General features: G+C 47.4%; 2 protein-coding genes across 6 annotated transcripts in view; both read left to right on the plus strand.

The window, feature by feature from the left end:
- MCAM (melanoma cell adhesion molecule) overlaps positions 1-15,732 on the plus strand; it is a 57,446-nt gene extending 41,714 nt beyond the window's left edge. For 4 of the 5 annotated variants that reach the window (XM_082200965.1, XM_082200966.1, XM_082200967.1 and 1 more), the window contains 8 exons: positions 351-478; positions 1,292-1,439; positions 1,542-1,663; positions 2,291-2,432; positions 3,593-3,625; positions 12,749-12,890; positions 13,829-13,946; positions 14,844-15,732. In XM_082200965.1, coding sequence (XP_082057091.1) covers positions 351-478; positions 1,292-1,439; positions 1,542-1,663; positions 2,291-2,432; positions 3,593-3,625; positions 12,749-12,890; positions 13,829-13,946; positions 14,844-14,873 — 863 coding nt within the window. In that variant the 3' untranslated portion in view covers positions 14,874-15,732. The remainder of the gene's footprint in view (positions 1-350; positions 479-1,291; positions 1,440-1,541; positions 1,664-2,290; positions 2,433-3,592; positions 3,626-12,748; positions 12,891-13,828; positions 13,947-14,843) is intronic. The other variant, XM_082200968.1, reaches the window with a different exon arrangement.
- Positions 5,130-12,742, plus strand: LOC309519865 (uncharacterized protein). The gene is made up of 4 exons (XM_082201119.1): positions 5,130-6,317; positions 7,963-8,031; positions 9,677-9,745; positions 11,591-12,742. Exons 1-4 carry the CDS (start codon positions 6,281-6,283, stop codon positions 11,728-11,730), a joined length of 315 nt encoding a protein of 104 aa, XP_082057245.1. The 5' UTR covers positions 5,130-6,280; the 3' UTR covers positions 11,731-12,742.
- Positions 15,733-16,629: the final 897 nt, after the last annotated feature.

Genomic DNA, 16,629 nt, shown 5'->3' on the forward strand with positions numbered 1-16,629 from the left:
TTTCACAACATGCCAGCCAATCTATGGACTAAACTTTGTACCCATAGTTGTCAGAGAACCCAGAATTTCATCAGTACGAGGGATGTGTGAGGGCCAAGCAGAAGCACGGGAGGCAGTGAGAGACAGGCAGTGGATATACTCCTCTTTGCCCAGCAAAGCTTCAGCAAAGCCTTCATGGATGTTCTGAGCTTGTTCTGCTTATCAGAATGACGTGGCTCTTCAGGTTTTGATTCCCAGACAGATGTAACTGCCTGAGACAGATAGGTGCTGCTCCACAGTGCATAAAGATGGGGTGAAGCGAAGGAATCTCATCTGTGTTGCCTCAAGTATATATGATTTCTCTCCCTTAGATCTTGATGAGCCTGTGATAACCTCTGTGCCTCCAGTGACCTCGCTCAGACAGTTGCAGGAAGGAGAGGATGCTCTCCTCACCTGTAATGCAACAGGCTCCAAGCCCTTGGCATTCCACTGGGAAAAGGTATTCTCATTTTAGGGCTGTTCACTTGAGTTAATGGTGTATTAGATTGCAATTCAAAAACACTTACTTTGCAGTAAGCCACATTGAAGTCCCACTGCACACAATGTAAACATGCACACAGTTACTCTGTTAGCTGGTTATCTGTCTGGCTGTTGACCAGTTGGTAAACCAATACCATGGATTCTTGGTTCTTGAACTTAATCTGTTCCAGAAGTCTGTTCAACTCCTGAAATGTTAAAAAATGAAGGAGTGGCTTCCGATTGACGCAGGTGCCCTGGAAACAATAGCTGACAGCCACATCGGATGTTCGGCTTCTGAAAAGTGGGTTTTTGGTGTTTGGGAGCCAATTTGTTCGTCAAATAAGCCATTTCAAGAACCAAGGTTCCACTCTATATTTCACATCTGGCAACCAATGCACCCCTTGAGGGGCAGATAGTACATGGGTATACAAGTCTAAAAAGCCCAGGACACAAATTTTCACAGCCCTCTAGCAGCTATACGGCTCATTTACCAAAAGTACAGTGGTACCTCAGGTTAAGAACTTAATTTGTTCCTGAGGTCAATTCTTAAACTGTTCTTAACCTGAAGCACCACTTTAGCTAATGAGGTCTCCTGCTGTCGCTGCTGCGCGATTGCTGTCTTCATCCTGAAGCAAAGTTCTTAACCCAAGGTACTATTTCTGGGTTAGCGGAGTCTGTAACCTGAAGCATCTGTAACCCGAGGTACCACTGTAATGTATTTAGCATTAACTCTGAAAGTATCTACTTGATTCTGACCAAACTAAACCGCCCGATGTATATTGTGCTTTTCCAGAAAGGGAGGGTGATTGAGAAGGGGAATCTTCTGAACTTGACCAACGTCGGCTTCGACACCTCAGGCAAATACACCTGTGTTGTAGAGATGCCGATGCCAGGCACCCCTGCTGTTTCCCGCTCCAAACAGGTTCAAGTGACCGTCCATGGTAGGCATCGCACAGTGACAGCTCTCTCTAAGTATCTTTCCGCCCATCCCAGTCCTGGGTGCTGGGGCAGCAACAACAATTAGCCACCTCTTCTCCTTGCAGCAAAACCAGTGCTGGTCGCACGGAAGGAAGTGCTGCATGTCCAATCAGGCGAGATGGTGAACTTAACGTGCACCGGGTACTCGACACCCCCCTTGCTAATCTCATGGAGTGTCAATGGATCGGTAAGATGTGCTCTTTGTGGGGTTTATTTCAAAGAAATAAATGGAGAACGGTGAAGCGAGGAGGCCCCGATTCAAATCTTACCTCATCAACAATTCACTTGGTGCACTTGCTTAAGCCACTGCTGTCTACCTCACTCCCCCCAATAATATAAAATGATAGAATCATAGAGTTGGAAGAGACCACAAGGGCCATCGAGTCCAACCCCCTGCCAAGCAGGAAATAATAATGGTCAACCTCGCAGGGGTATTTGTAAGGCTTTATGGGATGTGAATGCTTTATGAAACATGCTGCAGAAGGCAATAATATTTAACAAATGTTCCATATTTTTCATGTCCGAAGACTGTTTCAACAAAGTATAATGTGTCTTTCCCCCATTCAATATGCTTTAGTGTGCAGGGATGGGTATCTTGTGTCCTTCCAAATATTGTTGATTTGCGACTCCTCTCATCCCTGACTTGGCCGTTCAACTCCCTTCAGCCCCAGCCAACATGGGCAATGGTCAGAGATGAGGAGAGTTGCAGAGCAGCAATATCTGGAGGGACACAGTGCTTGCTGCCCTGTTTTGGGTTGTTTTGTTTTAAATTCTCCTTAGGAGCGTTAATCCTCCCTCCCTTTTCTTTCCACAGGTCTTTACTTCAGTCATGCAGGGTCATCAGCGCAACAGCACAGTCCTGTTCCAAGTCACTGAAGCCCTTCTAGAATCGGGAGTCAATTGCACCGCCAAAAACAGGATGGGCACCACTCAGCACCACTTCATGCTGGCACAGAGTAAGTCCATCCCTTTTGTCTTGAGAAGAGGGCTCATCCACACTTCCCACTTGTCCCGCTCATTAGGACTGAATCAGAGCAAACTTCAATTCACGGGAAACCCAATGGGCGTTTGCTCCGATTCCGCAGTAAAGATTGAATATCCGCAGGGGAAAGCAGCGAGCCAAGCGAATGTGTTGGTGGTGACGGGTACATTTGCCCTTCTGGGAAGGGCTGGGGCTGGGGAAATAATGGTACCCTCCAACATTTTTTCTTCCGTCACAGCTGTCCCCAACACCAGAAGAAGTATGCCAAGGCGCATCAGTCTGTCAGGCCCAGAAAGTGGTTTGAAGTAAAGCTGTGCTGAAAATGTCACTCCACTTTCATGAGCATAGGAAGCTGTCTTACGCTGAGCCAGACTGCTGGTCCATCTAGCTTAGTATTTCCTCTGTACCAGCAGTTCCCAACCTTTTTTTGACCATGCCCCACCTAAACATCTCTAAAATCCAGGTGCCACCCCCTGGTGACATATAACCCTTATTATTCAAAAAGTGAACTATTCACGTGGAGGAAGCCTAAAAGGACATTAACTGTTAATGTCATTCTCAAATTGCCCCCCTTAAAAATCAAATTGCCCCCCTGTGGGGCGTGTGCCCCACGTTGGGAACCACGGCTCTACACTGAGTGTCATTTTATGTGACTATCGCTGTTCAGTGAGAGGCTGTGGTTATTTCCCATGACCTGGTGTAAATGGGAATCCTGAGAGGGGGTGTGGACTTGCATCTTCCGACAACAACACCCCGAAACTCCTATACAGTGGTACCTCGGGTTACATACACTTCAGGTTACATACGCTTCAGGTTACAGGCTCCGCTAACCCAGAAATAATACCTCGGGTTAAGAGCTTTGCTTCAGGATGAGAACAGAAATCGTGCTCTGGTGGCAGCGGGAAGCCCCATTAGCTAAAGTGGTGCTTCAGGTTATGAACAGTTTCAGACCTCCGGAACAAATTATGTACTTAACCCGAGGTACCACTGTACACCATGCTGAATTCTCTGTTTCAGATGAAGCCAGTGGCTGTGTCAGCCCCACCCCACTTCCTTACACAGCAAGGCAGGCAACCTGTGACGAAGCAGTCCACTTCCAGCTTGTATTTATTCCTCTTTCTTTTCTTTCTTCAGGGCAAGAAAGAGGAACTCCCAATGCCAAGACTGGTAAGCCCCTTACTGAGCATTTACGACTGTCAAACGGACATGAATGTGCTGTCCATGTTCTGGGAGCTAACCCACAGAAGATGACTTGGGCTTTGCAGGAAGGAGGAAGCTGGGGAGGGTGTGAGTGTCCTGAAGGTGAACAAGGAGGGCTACTTGCAGGACCAGGCATCTGAATTCCCATACCTCAAACCATATAAATAAGAGACCAATGAGACTGGGGTTTTGGGAAAATACAGGCCACAGCTTTATTGAATACAGATGAAAGAGGTTTGATTTGGGCATGGGGCAATCTAAATACTTCTGGCCCGCCTGGTGGAAGTGACGCGTGGTCAGTCCAGGCGGGGGTTCCAAAACTTACATCCAATAGTGTGACCCCCGCAGGGACTGCTGTGGGGGAGTGCCTTCGGCCCTGGCCCCTCTGGGCATGTAGACATGGTCACTCCCTCCGAATCCCTTTAACAGCATTCCCCAGCATTTGGAGGGGCAGGCAGGGACTACAAACTCCAACAAGGGATTGTCCCAATGCCCAACCAGTTGTGACGAATTGCTATGAGGTAGGCAAAACCACCGGGTAAGAGCCAATTATCCCAGTGGGCAAATTCCTACCCGGCCCCATAAAGAACGGTAGCCACAGCTAAGTCATTGCCTATCAGCGTAAACCGTGGGTGAGTGGGATGGGGAAACCCGGCGCAAGAGCAAACGGGCTGTGTCCCAAGTGTGGGCTGCTTAAATCAGCAGGGGGGCAGATCTGAGGGAAGCCCACCGCCGGCTGCAGTGGCTCTGCCCCCTGGCACAGCCCACATCCCAGCCTGCATTCCCATTGGCCAATACAGGGTGCAGGCTAGGATCTGGCTCCTGATAGGCGGCAGGGGGTTATGCCCTCACCGCCTATCAGGAAGGGCACTGCCGTTTGAATTCTACAGTCGGGGCCCCAAGCTTCTGCACCAAGAGAGGTGACTTTCTGAAACCCATCAAAGATGAGCCTGGTTGGGCAATTTGCTTGAGAACCCCATGTAGCGCCGCCACCATCTCATTTGATCTATCCTAGAAGAAAGGTGGGATCCGTTTTGAGTAAGTAAAATACAGTGGTGCCCCGCAAGACGAATGCCTCGCAATACAAAAAACTCGCTAGACGAAAGTTTTTTCCGTTCGCGATTTGCCTCGCAAGACGAATTTCCCCTATGGGCTTGCTTCGTAAGACGAAAACGTCTCGCGACTTTTTTTCTTTGACTAAAAACAAAGACATGTTTTGTTTATAAAGTTAATTTATTTTCCCTTAAATTTTTGAACTGCTCTTTACAGTATGTGTGACTTTAAAGAGCAGTTAATAAACTGTTGTTGTACCAAATTTGGCTTTGTTTGGACTTTTTTTGACCATAGGAACGCATTAATTGATTTTCAATGCATTCCTATGGGATTTCGTGCTTCGCAAGACGAAAAATTCGCTAGACGACAAAAATTGCGGAACGAATTAATTTCGTCTTGCGGGGCACCACTGTACATCAAATGTGAAAGGAGAGGAAGAGGAGTGCCTATCTGCTCGGCTCCCTTTGCCCTCGCAGAAGGTTATGCTGGATGTCAGGAGAGGGGTGATAATATTTGGTCACCACCCTCTGAAGGCCTGAGGGAGACTGTACCGGATGCCAACCTTTGCACCTTAGGGCCCTGAACTCCTTAAAAAGATTATTATTGTTTTATTAATTTATGAACTGCTTTTCACATAAGCCCAAAATGATTTGCAGTCATAAAAACAACTAAAATAGGTTTTTTAAAAAACACAGAACCCCAGTAAAGATCAGTTTTAGAACAATGAAAACAACCACCCATCCAGTTGGAAAAAATGTATCGAAACAAAAATGTATTCCATCGTTTCTGGAAATTGCAAATAGTAGCGAGCGGTCTGTCATAACACTCATTCATTGTCTTTATCTCTAGCAAAATCTTTTAAAGAGGTCTACTTTTTCTTTTCTTAAGCAAGGAAGTCTTACAATTTGTATCCTCTCCTAATCTTGGAGAGAAGAGAATTTGGGGAGGGGGTTTGGTTTCTGCCTGCCTGCCATTCTGTTTCTTGGGGCTTTGAGAGGCATGTGGCAGCGGGAGGTACTTCTGGTTAACCATTTTGGGAAAGGGATGCTGTAGATTGTAAATGTTCGTCTTTTTATTAAATAGAACCTCCATGTAAACAGGTACTATAACTTACTTCTTGTGTCATTTTAGTACATACTGTTGTTGTCTATATTTGAAGAGCAAGAAAATATGCCTAATTTATATATATATATATAGTTTCCTTTTTTTCCTTTTTAAATCCAGAACTTCTTCATGCACAGTTTCAATCAATAAGATTAATGGGAAAAATGCTTCTGACTGCGTTATTGAGGGCGGCACCTTTTTAGTTACGTGAAATTTGTTTTAAATTGATGAATTGTTGAAATGCTGCGGACCTAATTTAATGAGTGAGCCTCCAATGGGTCATTTAAGCCATCGTCTCCTTTGGAAGCCAAGAGCTTCTCACAATCCCTTAGTGTTAAATTGTTAACATTACCTACATTCTCCGCCCGCTGCTCTCCAGGTGGTTTTTCTACCCCCACCTTGCCAGAAAATGAAACTTCAGAGTTTGGGTACAACCAGACACCCACTCCCCAAACGCCTGCAGCAATGCAGCAAGGTACCGCTGGGAATGACACACAAAAAGGTATCTGTTTATAATTCAGCTAGGGCAGCCTCTCCCATTGGTTGCAGAGTGGTACTCTGAGAATCCTCCCCAACCAATCGGATCAATGCATGCTGTTGCCTGTTAGGCTGGTCTTCTGAGTTCAGATCATGTACAGGTATGTAATTTAAAAAGCAAGCACAATTTTGTGCCAGGATAAAGAAAAGCTAGAAATGTGCATAGTTCTACCTCCCTCCCTCCCTCCCTCCCTCCCTTCCCTTCCCTTCCCTTCCCTTCCCCTCTGGCAATTGGATTCATTTCCTGAAATTTCAGTAGGTATTCGCCACACATTCTCTTGTATCAAGGGCAAGAGGCCTAGGCACCTGCTTAAAAAAAAAGAAAAAGGAACAGGACTTGAATTTGTTTTCCATGTTCTCTGGCTTTTCTGTGCTTCCAGGAAATAGCAGGTGACACTTAGCCCAGATAGCAGCATGTTTAGTGCCCCCCATATCCAGTGAATTGTGTTTTTTGGGGTAACAATTTCTGAAGGCAGGGAGGGAGAGAGCACTTTGTGACAAAGTCCGGGAGCCTCTCCCCATCCTCCCTCCAGCATCTTGACCCTTTTTCCACGATGCCTCTGAAAGCTCTTGCTACCCAATCCCTCCAGCAACTGCTTTTCGCTTTGAGAAGGCCCTTGCCAGAAAGGCCTTCTCTTTCTCTGTCTTCCTCCCAATGGCGGCAGCAGTTCTTCTGAAGTGGTCTCTGTGGGCAAGCAGAAACCGGTCAGCAATTCTATCATGGTGGCGTAATTTTCTTTACAAAACGCACACCTCAAACATACCAGAATTAAGGCCTGTGTGGAAATTGCCTTCATGGCACTCTGCCCATGCTTAGAGGCCCATCTTTATTTCAGCCTGCAGGGCTCAGCCCTGGTTCAAGCTTTGGGAGGAAGCCTGCGAAATATTGAGAGCTGTTTTCTGGATACAAGAAAGGCTATTATATATTGGGAGTGGGAGGGGTGGGGTGGGGGGTGTTGGTGTGCGTTGTTTGCTGTTCTCGTCTTTGGACTTGGAGAGCCCAGCCTCTTCCTGTTTGCTCCACACCTTTTCGTTTAAAAGCAGGAGGCAAGGTGTGTGGCTGTTGTATCTGGCTTACCACTGCAGTAGATGAGGTATGTTTGGCATGGCCCTGAAAGACTTGCTCTTCTTGTCTGTTGGATTCCTGTATTTTGTATCATTTTAAATGCATTTTAGCCTTAAGTGTTGGTCTCAAGTGCTCATGAGTTGTTGATCTGCTAAAACCTCACAATTCCTAGACTGAAAACTTCATTAAACAAGTTTCGGTGCAGTTTAATTGATTTTTCCAAATATGCTGAGGAATGGCTTTTAAATTAAAATGGCTTTTAATTGCCATATTAAAACATCTTAATTGAGATGCTGCCACCAGCCTCATGGGTTTATTAACCCTCCATTCCAATGCCTGCATTTAGGTTCATACCAAAAGCAGAGCCTTGGCTAGGAAGATATGTATACCTCTGCACATAGACTTTTTCATGCCTGCCATAGCAGGCAGGCAATCCATTATCCCCCTGGTGAGAAGCCCATCATGATCGCCAAGTGACAGGAGTCCCACAATCCTTTGCGCTGGACATTAACACTGCCTCCCTTCCCCTTACACTGCTCTCCAGAGGACTTTCTCACCCCCACCTTGCCAGGGAATGAAACCTCAGGGTTTGGGTACAACCAGACAGCAGAAGGTATGTCGGGAAGTCACCTGCTGAAAGGTATATTTTTCTTCTGCTGCTGAAGCAGCTTCTCCCATTGGTGTAGGGCAACCCCTAGGGGCGGTCCCCATCCACCAATTGGACAGACGCATGCCTCTTAGCATTTATGCGGACTGGCCAAACCTGAAGGCAAACATCGGAGCTATGTGAGCTCTTTGAAATGCAACCAAAAGTGGGATGTGGTTTTTTGCAAGGAGAAGAAAATGCCCTGTGAATGTGCATGATAATTCCTTTTGAGGCTGCATTCCTGGCCACCCCATTCAGCTCCTGAGGTTCCAGCAGGCTTTGGTCAGTTGCTGACACAGAATGCCCACAGTCTTGAGGGCTAAGAACCTGCTTTTCAGTAGAAACAGGAGCTGGATTGGATTTCCATGTTCTGTTGCTTTTCTGTGCTTCCAGGATATTGAAGGCAACACCTTGTCCTGATAGGAGCATATCCAGTGAATTGTTTTGTGGGGTAGCCTTTCTGTAGGCCAGGGAGAGAGAGAACACGTTTTGACAAAGTCCAGGAGCCTCTCCCCATCCTCTCTCCAGCATCTTCTCCGATACTGCACTGTTTCCTTGATGCCCCCGAAAGCTCTTGCTGCTTGGGTTCCCTTTGAGAAGGTCCTTGCTAGTCCTGTTCAGAAAAGTCTTCTCTCTCTCTCTCTTCCTCCCAAAGGCAGCAGCAGTTCTTCTGAATTGGTCTCTGTGGGCAAGCAGAAACAGGCAGCAATGCAATGATGGTAGGGTAATTTTCTTTACAAAATACACAAAATACCAGAATTAAGGCCTGTGTGGCAATTCATGACGCTCTGCCCATGCTCAGAGGCCCATCTTTTTTTCAACCTGCAGGGCTCAGCCCTGGTTCAAGCTAAGCTTTGGGAGGAAGCCAGATAAATATTGAGAGCTGATTTCTGGATATGAGAAAGGTGACTATATATTGAGTGGGGGGCGGGGCGGTGTATGTACATATGCGTCCTGCTTGCTATTTTTGTCTTTGGGGCTTGGAGAGCCCAGCCAGTTCCCATGTGCTCCACACATTTCATTTAAAAGCAGGAGGCAAGGTGTGCGGCTGTTGTGTCTGGCTTACCACTCTGGGAATGGATTGCCATAGATGAGGTATGTTTGGCATTACCTGCAAAACCGTTGTCGTTTATGTCTGTCAGACTACCGTACTTCATATCAGTTTAAATGCATTTTTGGCCTTTAGTATTTGTCTCTAGTGCTTATGAATTGCTGATTTGCTAAAAACTCACAATTCTTAGACTGAAAGCTTCATTAGCTTCAGTGCTATTTAACTGATTTTTCAACTGAGCTGTTTTTCAATTAGAATGGCTTTTAATTGCTGCATTGGTAAAACGTCACTCACATAATTGAGATGCTGCCACCAGCCTCATGGGTTTATTAACCCTCCATTCCAACATCCTGTAAGAGGTTCATACTAAAAGCAGAGCCCTGGCTAGGAACGTTTGTGTGCTATATTGCCTATAGACTCTTTCACGCCTGCCTTAGGGGGTAGGGCAAGAAATTGTCCTCCGGGTGAGAAGCCCAGCATGATCCGGCAAATGACAGGAGTCCCACAGTCCTCTGTGCTGGACATTAACACTGCCTCCCTTCCCCTTACGCTGCTCTCCAGAGGACTTTCTCACCCCCACCTTGCCAGGGAATGAAACCTCATGGTTTGGGTACAACCAGACAGCAGAAGGTATGTTGGGAAGTCACCTGCTGAAAGGTATATTTTTCTTCCGCTGCTTCTCCCACTGGTGTGGGGCAACCCCAAGGGCCGGTCCCCATCCACCAATTGGACAGACGCATGCTCTCGCTGACTGTTAGCATTTATGCAGACTGGTCAGACTCACAGGGAAATGCCAGAGCTACGTGAACACTTTGAAAAGCAGCAACAAAAAGTGGAATGTGGTTTTTTTTACAGGAAGAGGAACGTTGATCTGCGAATGTGCTTGATTCTGCCCCTCCACCCCGGCAATCTCATTCAGCTCCTGAGGTTTCAGCAACCAGATGCTCTCACAAAATGCCTACAGTCTTGAAGGGCTAGAGAGTTGCTTTTCTAAAGCAACAGGAGCCGAATTGGATTTCTGTGCCCTGCAGCTTTTCTGCGCTTCCAGGAAATCTCAGATGATGCGCAGCCCTGCGTGTAGCACATCATTCCAATCCTGCCCCCCCCCTCAATGTCCTACATTATGGGGTAGCTCTGTTGGGAGATGGGGCAGGGAGGGAAAATCAGCTTTGCTGCAGCAACCAGGAGCCGCCGCCCCCCTCCAGCACCTTCCGTGATATTGTGTTATTTCTTATTCTGCATCTGAAAGTCGTTTCTGTTACCACCTGTTCAGCTACTGCTCGAGTTGCTTTTGCATTTAAGCAGGCCTCCGTTGGGCCCCTGAGGAAAGCCCCCTCTTTGTGTCTCTCTTTCTCTCAAAAACAGTTGCAGTTCTTCCACAGCAGCCTGTAGACAGCAAAGGAAATATTGGAGGAGGACCACTGGTAGCAGTTTAGCTGGGCAGCTGTGCTTAAATTTCCCTCCCCCCCCCCTCTCTCTCTCTCTGCTCCAAAATGAGATAAGCCAGAACTCAGGCTGGTGTGGAAGTTGATTGCATAGCCCTCTGCACGTGCTCAGAGCCAAACTTTTCCTTCCAATTTGCAGGGCTTGGCCTCTGCTGAAACTGAACTTGGAGAGAATATCAGGGGATGCTTTGGGGATTCAAGGAGGGGGTGTGCTGTGGGGCAGGGCGTGGTGGCCGTGATGGTTTCTGGCTGACGTTCTCTTCTTGGGGAATCCAGCCCTGTCCTGCTTTTGCAGGGGTGGGGGTGAGTTGTAGCTGACTGGTCACTACAGAAGTGGGATGCTGTAGAGGGGAAATGTTTGGCATAACCCTGCAAAACTGATGTTTGTGTCCTTTTATCAAATGGACCTCCCATGGATCCAGGTACTATATCTCATTTTTGTTTATTTTAGACTACACTCTTGCTCTATATAGTGAAAATACAATAAAATATGTGTAATTTAATATGTAAATATGTATATAAATTTTCTTTTGAAATCTAGACTTTGCTCAATGTGCGAATTCATTGCCTATTGTGGTGGAGATTGTTGATACAGCTTTTAGATGTTTTAGCGTTTTTTGTTTCTACTGATTGCCTACTATTATGTTTTCTGATGTTGTAATCTACCCTGTAATCTAAGGTGGGGTGTGTGTTTGAGTAAGTCAATACAATAACTTTAGTCAGTAGATCAGTTTGATGATTCCTAGATTTAAAACTTCATTGATCAGCTTGTCCTACTGTTAACTTTTTTGAGGTGGCAGGGGAGTAATTTGCTTACTGGACTGGGGAACTGAATACCTTTTTCTTTGTTCAATGAAAATGGGTCTTGGCACAGAACATTTGTATGGACTCATTTTAACACCTGCCGCTCCAGCCAGGGGGAGATGGGTAGGGATGTGAGCCATCCTCTCCTTTGGAAGCCAAGAGCTTCCCAGCCTCCTTAGCACTAAATGTTAACATTTGCCTACATTCTCCACCTGCCGCTGCCCAGATGACTTTTCCAACGCCACCTGGCCAGGGAACGAAACTTCCGAGTTTGGGTACAACCAGACATCAACTTCCCAAACTCCTGGAAGGGCTGAGGAAGGTATCCTTTCTACTTCCGCTCTAGCCGCCTCTCCCATTGGTTAGGGGGGCCTAATCCTGAGGGGCTTCCTCAGCCAATCGGACCAATGCTTGCTCTTGCCGCCTGTTAGCATTTTGCTGGCTGGTCTTCTTGACTCCAGACTCAGAGACAGTAGCCAGGGCTGTGCGCGCTTTGAAAAACACAACCAAAAATTAAGTTTTATGCTACCGGCAGGGGCGGGGGAAGAGAAGCTGCGTCAATGTGCATGATTGTTTTATTTGTTTCTTTCTTTGCTAGTCTTCAGGAGCTGTAAGTCAGCTGCTCTCCTGCCCCTCTGGGAATCTAAGTCAGTTCCTGAGGTTGGAGCAGGTGTTGGCTAACTGCCAAGAAGACTAGGAACCTGCTTTCTTTTCCTTTAAAAAAAGAAGCAAGCTGAATTTGAGTTCCGTGTTGTGCTGTTCCTCTGTGTTTCCAGAAACAGCAACATACGGAGCCTTGCCATGAAGCATTATGGGCCATAGCTTTGCAAGGAAGGAGTGGCAGTCTTGCCATAAGATCCAGGAGCCTTCCACTCCCTCCATCTCCTTCTGAGATGTATTGGAGACTTCCCCAATTTGGTGCCCTTCAACCGTTTTGGACTCCCAACAGATTCCCAGCAGCTAGCCTGACCAGCGATCAGGGATGATGGGAATTGTAGTCCCAAAACATCTGCTGCCAGAACCCTCCAGCAACTGCTTGGGTGACCTTTGCATTTGAGCAGGTCCTTGCTTTAGATCTGCCCAGAAATGCCTTTTCTCTCTCTTCCTCCCAATCGCAGTCCTTCCAAAGCGGTGAGCGGAAATAGCAGCAGTGCCGTAATCTTCTTCACAGAACAGTGAAATGATGCCTGCACGAATTGTGCCTTCGTGGCCCTCTGCCCATGCTCAGAGAGACCCATCTCTATTTCAGCCTGCAAGGGCTCAGTCCTGGTTCAAGCTGCATTTTGGGAGGAAGCCAGGGAAATATTGAGAGCTGCTTTGTGGCTGCAAGAAGGGTGATTCTGTTTGGATTTTCTTTCCTCCTCCACCCCCCCTCCCCGAGCAGAGCAGACAGCACAGGAGAGCAAAGGTGTGATCATTGTGGCCGTTGTCATCTGCATCCTGGCGATTGCTGTCCTGGGCGCCGTCCTTTACTTCCTGCACAAGAAAGGAAAGCTCACCTGTGGCCGCTCAGGCAAACAAGAGATGTAAGCACACACACCTTTCCTTGCAGCCTTTTGGGTGCCTCCCTCCTTCCCTCTCATCCATCTACCAGAGACCATGCTTCTTCCCTTCCTGCCCCCTCCCAGTCTCCTTGCACCAAGCAGCGCGCTTCTTCTGATCCCATGGGAGGGAGGAAGTGGGGTGGACCTTGAACTGCTGTTGCCCTCTAGGTCCTTTGCAATGTCATTTCCCACTCAGCAAGCCTTAGGGGGAAGCAGCTCCTCTGACACACAAAGCTTGATCGGTGATGGTTGCAGGCAGAAGACATTTGCCCTTGGCCATGAGATTACGCCTTTCTGACTTCTGTCCCACCCAAGTCACTGGTCAAATAGTGCTTTGCAAGCTTTATAAAGGTAAGCTTTGTAAAGGTAAAGGGACCCCTGAGCATTAGGTCCAGTCATGGCCGACTCTGGGGTTGCAGCGCTCATCTCGCTTTATTGGCTGAGGGAGCCGGTGTACAGCTTCTGTGTCATGTGGCCAGCATGACTAAGCCGCTTCTGGCGAACCAGAGCAGTGTATGGAAACGCCGTTTACCTTCCCGCCGGAGTGGTACCTATTTATCTACTTGCACTTTGACATGCTTTCAAACTGCTAGGTTGGCAGGAGCAGGGACCGTTGCGGGGATTCAAACCGCCGACTTTCTGATCGGCAAGTCCTAGGCTCTGTGGTTTAACCCACAGCGCCACCCGCGTCCCTTGCAAGCTTTATAAGCGGCTCCAAAGCTGGCTAGAGACTCCAGCGGGGACAAGGTCTGTGATGGGGTTCCCTTCCACTCCCTTGAAGCACTTGCCTAGCTCAAGCCTCTGCTGGACCCAGAGGAGCTGAATGATGAGCCCCCCCGGAACTGCTGTTCTGTCCCAGCCTGCAGCCCACCTACTCCACAGGGATGCGTCTCAACACTGTTACCCTCCCTCCTCCCTAGCACAAAGCCCGAAGCGCATAAGGATGAGATTGTAGTTGAAGTTAAGTCAGATAAACTTCCTGAAGAGGCGGGGCTCCTGCAGGGCGCCAACGGCGAGAAGAGATCGGCAGGTGACCAGGTAGGCCAGTTCACCATGACTAGCAGCGGCGGCTAGCAGAGGCGATGGTTCAGAGGACCCAGATATGGTGTATGCGTTGTTTTTGATGCAATATGTCATCCTTCCCCAAATCCACCTTCTTGGGTTGCACAAATGGCTGTCGGCCCGTGCTATCCATTCTTTTTTTTAAGGAGGAAAAAATGATGGTGGTGGGGGGGTTGTAACCCATGGTGTAGATTGCCCCAGCTGCTATGCCCTTCTGCCCCCCGTCCCGTCCCACTCCTGAATGTGCTGCGGTTACGTTAGGAAGCCCACCACTGCTTCATAAACTGATAGTGAACTGAACAGGGGAAGCTTAGCATTTTCCACTGCTGAGATGTCCAAGCAGGAAGAGCCTGTCTCTGTGCATAAGGGGTACAGCTCTTGCCTTTCCCCCATACCTTTTAGCATGGGCCAAAAGTGTGTTTCTTAGTGTCAGCAGACGCCCCTCTGCCCCTCCCCTTAGGTCTCCCTGATCCAGCAACTTTAGCCCCTGCTGCTCCCTGCATTTGGCAGGTGCCCCTCCTGCCAGCTTCCCATCAAGCAGCTTTTTGTGCTCCATGTGGACAGTGTGCATGCAGCCCCATTCTCTCTTCCCCTCAGCTTTTCTCTAGCAACCATCTATGGGAGGGCTTTTCTTGCCTCTCTCCTGCAGTCTAGCCGGAGGAGCTTCTCTATTTCAATACAGAAAAATGGTCCTGCATGTGCTTTTTCATTTTTTACTGTGCCTCCAAGCCAGTCAAGCAATCTCATTCAAAACGGCTGCCATCATCTTACCTCGGCTATCTCACACCGCGGGACAACAGAAGTGGGTGTGCTTGTATTTTACTGGGCCATAATCACAATGTAACTCTCTTTTTCTTTTGCTGCTTTAAAAAGGGAGAGAAATACATCGATTTGAGGAACTGAGAAAGCTGAGACAGCTGTGCCCCTTCGAAGATTTCTCCTGTTCCTTCTCGATGCCTCCACCCCTCTTGCTCCCCCGGTCATACGTCTTCAGATGCACAGCAGCAGCAAATAAGGCACAAGATGGCTCCACAGCAAATAATACTTTGCAACCTCACCCTCAGGTTTTTGAAGGACAAAGCAGCTGAAGCAAATCAGCAGTTTTCAGACCAAAAAAAAGGGAGTCTTAGTTTAAAAATGACTCCCTTTAGAGGACCCATGTTAAGGAGGGGGTTTTGAGCGGGGGCAGGTAGAGGAACATATAGTCTACCATAATTGTATGGGGCTTCAGTCAGTTTGTAAAAGAAAAAATATAACAGCCAAGCGCTTGCTGAGCTGAATTGGTTGAAGTTTTTTTTTTTAATTGAGACTTGGTAAATTGGAGAAGAAAACTTAAAAATCTTACCTTTTAGACAGGATTGGAGAATGGTGAGTGTGTGATGGATTTGGCTCCATCTGGCATGTAGAATACTTGTGGAAAGCCAGAGTTGCCCCAGCTGTTCCTTGAACTGTTGCTGTTCTTCGCAGCAAGGTGCTGAAGGAATCAGCTGCGCTTCAGAAGCCCTAGCCCTCAAAACGGCAGAGGGTGGGGTGGGAATGGAGGTAAGAAGTCTTAAGGACACTCACCAGGGACTCAGTTTCATTGAAGTCAGTGCTGCTTACTTCCAATTTAATATAAAGGATAACTGTACAGAGAGGTGGTTCTCTCTGCACTTCAGATGTTATGATAGGAATAAAGTCTCTTTTTTGTACAAACACTGTATAGTCACACTTGTTTTTACCCGAGAACGTAGGTTATTGTCCCTTCTGTCCCCCCCCCAAATACCCCTTCCACAGAGCTTCTGGGTTACCTTGCTGCAGGTGACACACTTGCCAGTCTTTGGAAGTCCTGCCTCTCCTTAGGCCACAGGAGGAGAAACAAGGCACTAAAATAGGATGTTAAGCACATGAGGTAGTTTTCTACAATTATTTTGGGTTTTATTTCAGTGTAGCACCAAGGAACCTGCTCTGTTAGCACAAGGATTTATGCTTCCTCCCTGGTGGTCCCCCCCCCCCAAAAAAAATCTGTTTTCTCAACCCTCCAGAGCAGGGGGCGAGGAAGAGAGAAGTGTAAATTCTTGTGCTAACAGATCGAGTGCATTGGAATTCATCTTTAATTGCTCTGCTCTGATAGCAGCAGCAGGTGATGCACGGAGAATGTGAAGGAAGCTGGTGCCTGTACCAAAATGAGATTGTCATGCAGCCTTCAAAGCAGGTCTGATGACAACGCTCTTCGTCCTTAAACATGCCAGGAAGTATTACAGGATGCCGTACTTCACCATGCTGGTCCAGTGCCTAAGAAAAGCTTTCTGCTTCTCTGTCCACACCCCAGAATTCTAAATGGACACCAGACAGAAATACTGTAGCTAGCTGCTTCCGTACGGAATTACTTCCTGCAGAGTTCAGTTTTCCATTCCCCTCAAAGCCTCTCAGAAGTGAACAGCTTTCAACACAAACTGGGTAAAACAGTTAAGGTTTTGCTTTAGACACTCTTTGTTTTCCGAGTGGTTAAAAAGTGCAAACTCATCAACCAAAAACGGGGGAAAGAAAGGGGTGTTGCGCTTTCCGTGTAAGCTATAAAATTAGCAAACAAACAAAAAAAATTGCTTTTGTTATATATTTTTGTTGATGTGTGTAAATTTAAGAGTGTCTGAGTTGCAGGGTTTATATATATATATGT

The sequence above is a fragment of the Podarcis vaucheri genome (assembly GCF_965113315.1).
Source record: "Podarcis vaucheri genome assembly, chromosome: 15".
In the NCBI taxonomy this organism is placed as follows: Eukaryota; Metazoa; Chordata; class Lepidosauria; order Squamata; family Lacertidae; genus Podarcis; species Podarcis vaucheri.

Excerpts from the sequence above, each read along its gene's own strand:
- LOC309519865 (XM_082201119.1), top strand. The coding sequence starts at position 6,281 with ATGCAGCAAGGTACCGCTGGGAATGACACACAAAAAG. Across the intron at positions 6,318-7,962 it reads TGGGAATGACACACAAAAAG|AGGACTTTCTCACCCCCACC; the intron begins GTATCTGTTTAT and ends ACTGCTCTCCAG. Across the intron at positions 9,746-11,590 it reads GTACAACCAGACAGCAGAAG|ATGACTTTTCCAACGCCACC; the intron begins GTATGTTGGGAA and ends GCCGCTGCCCAG.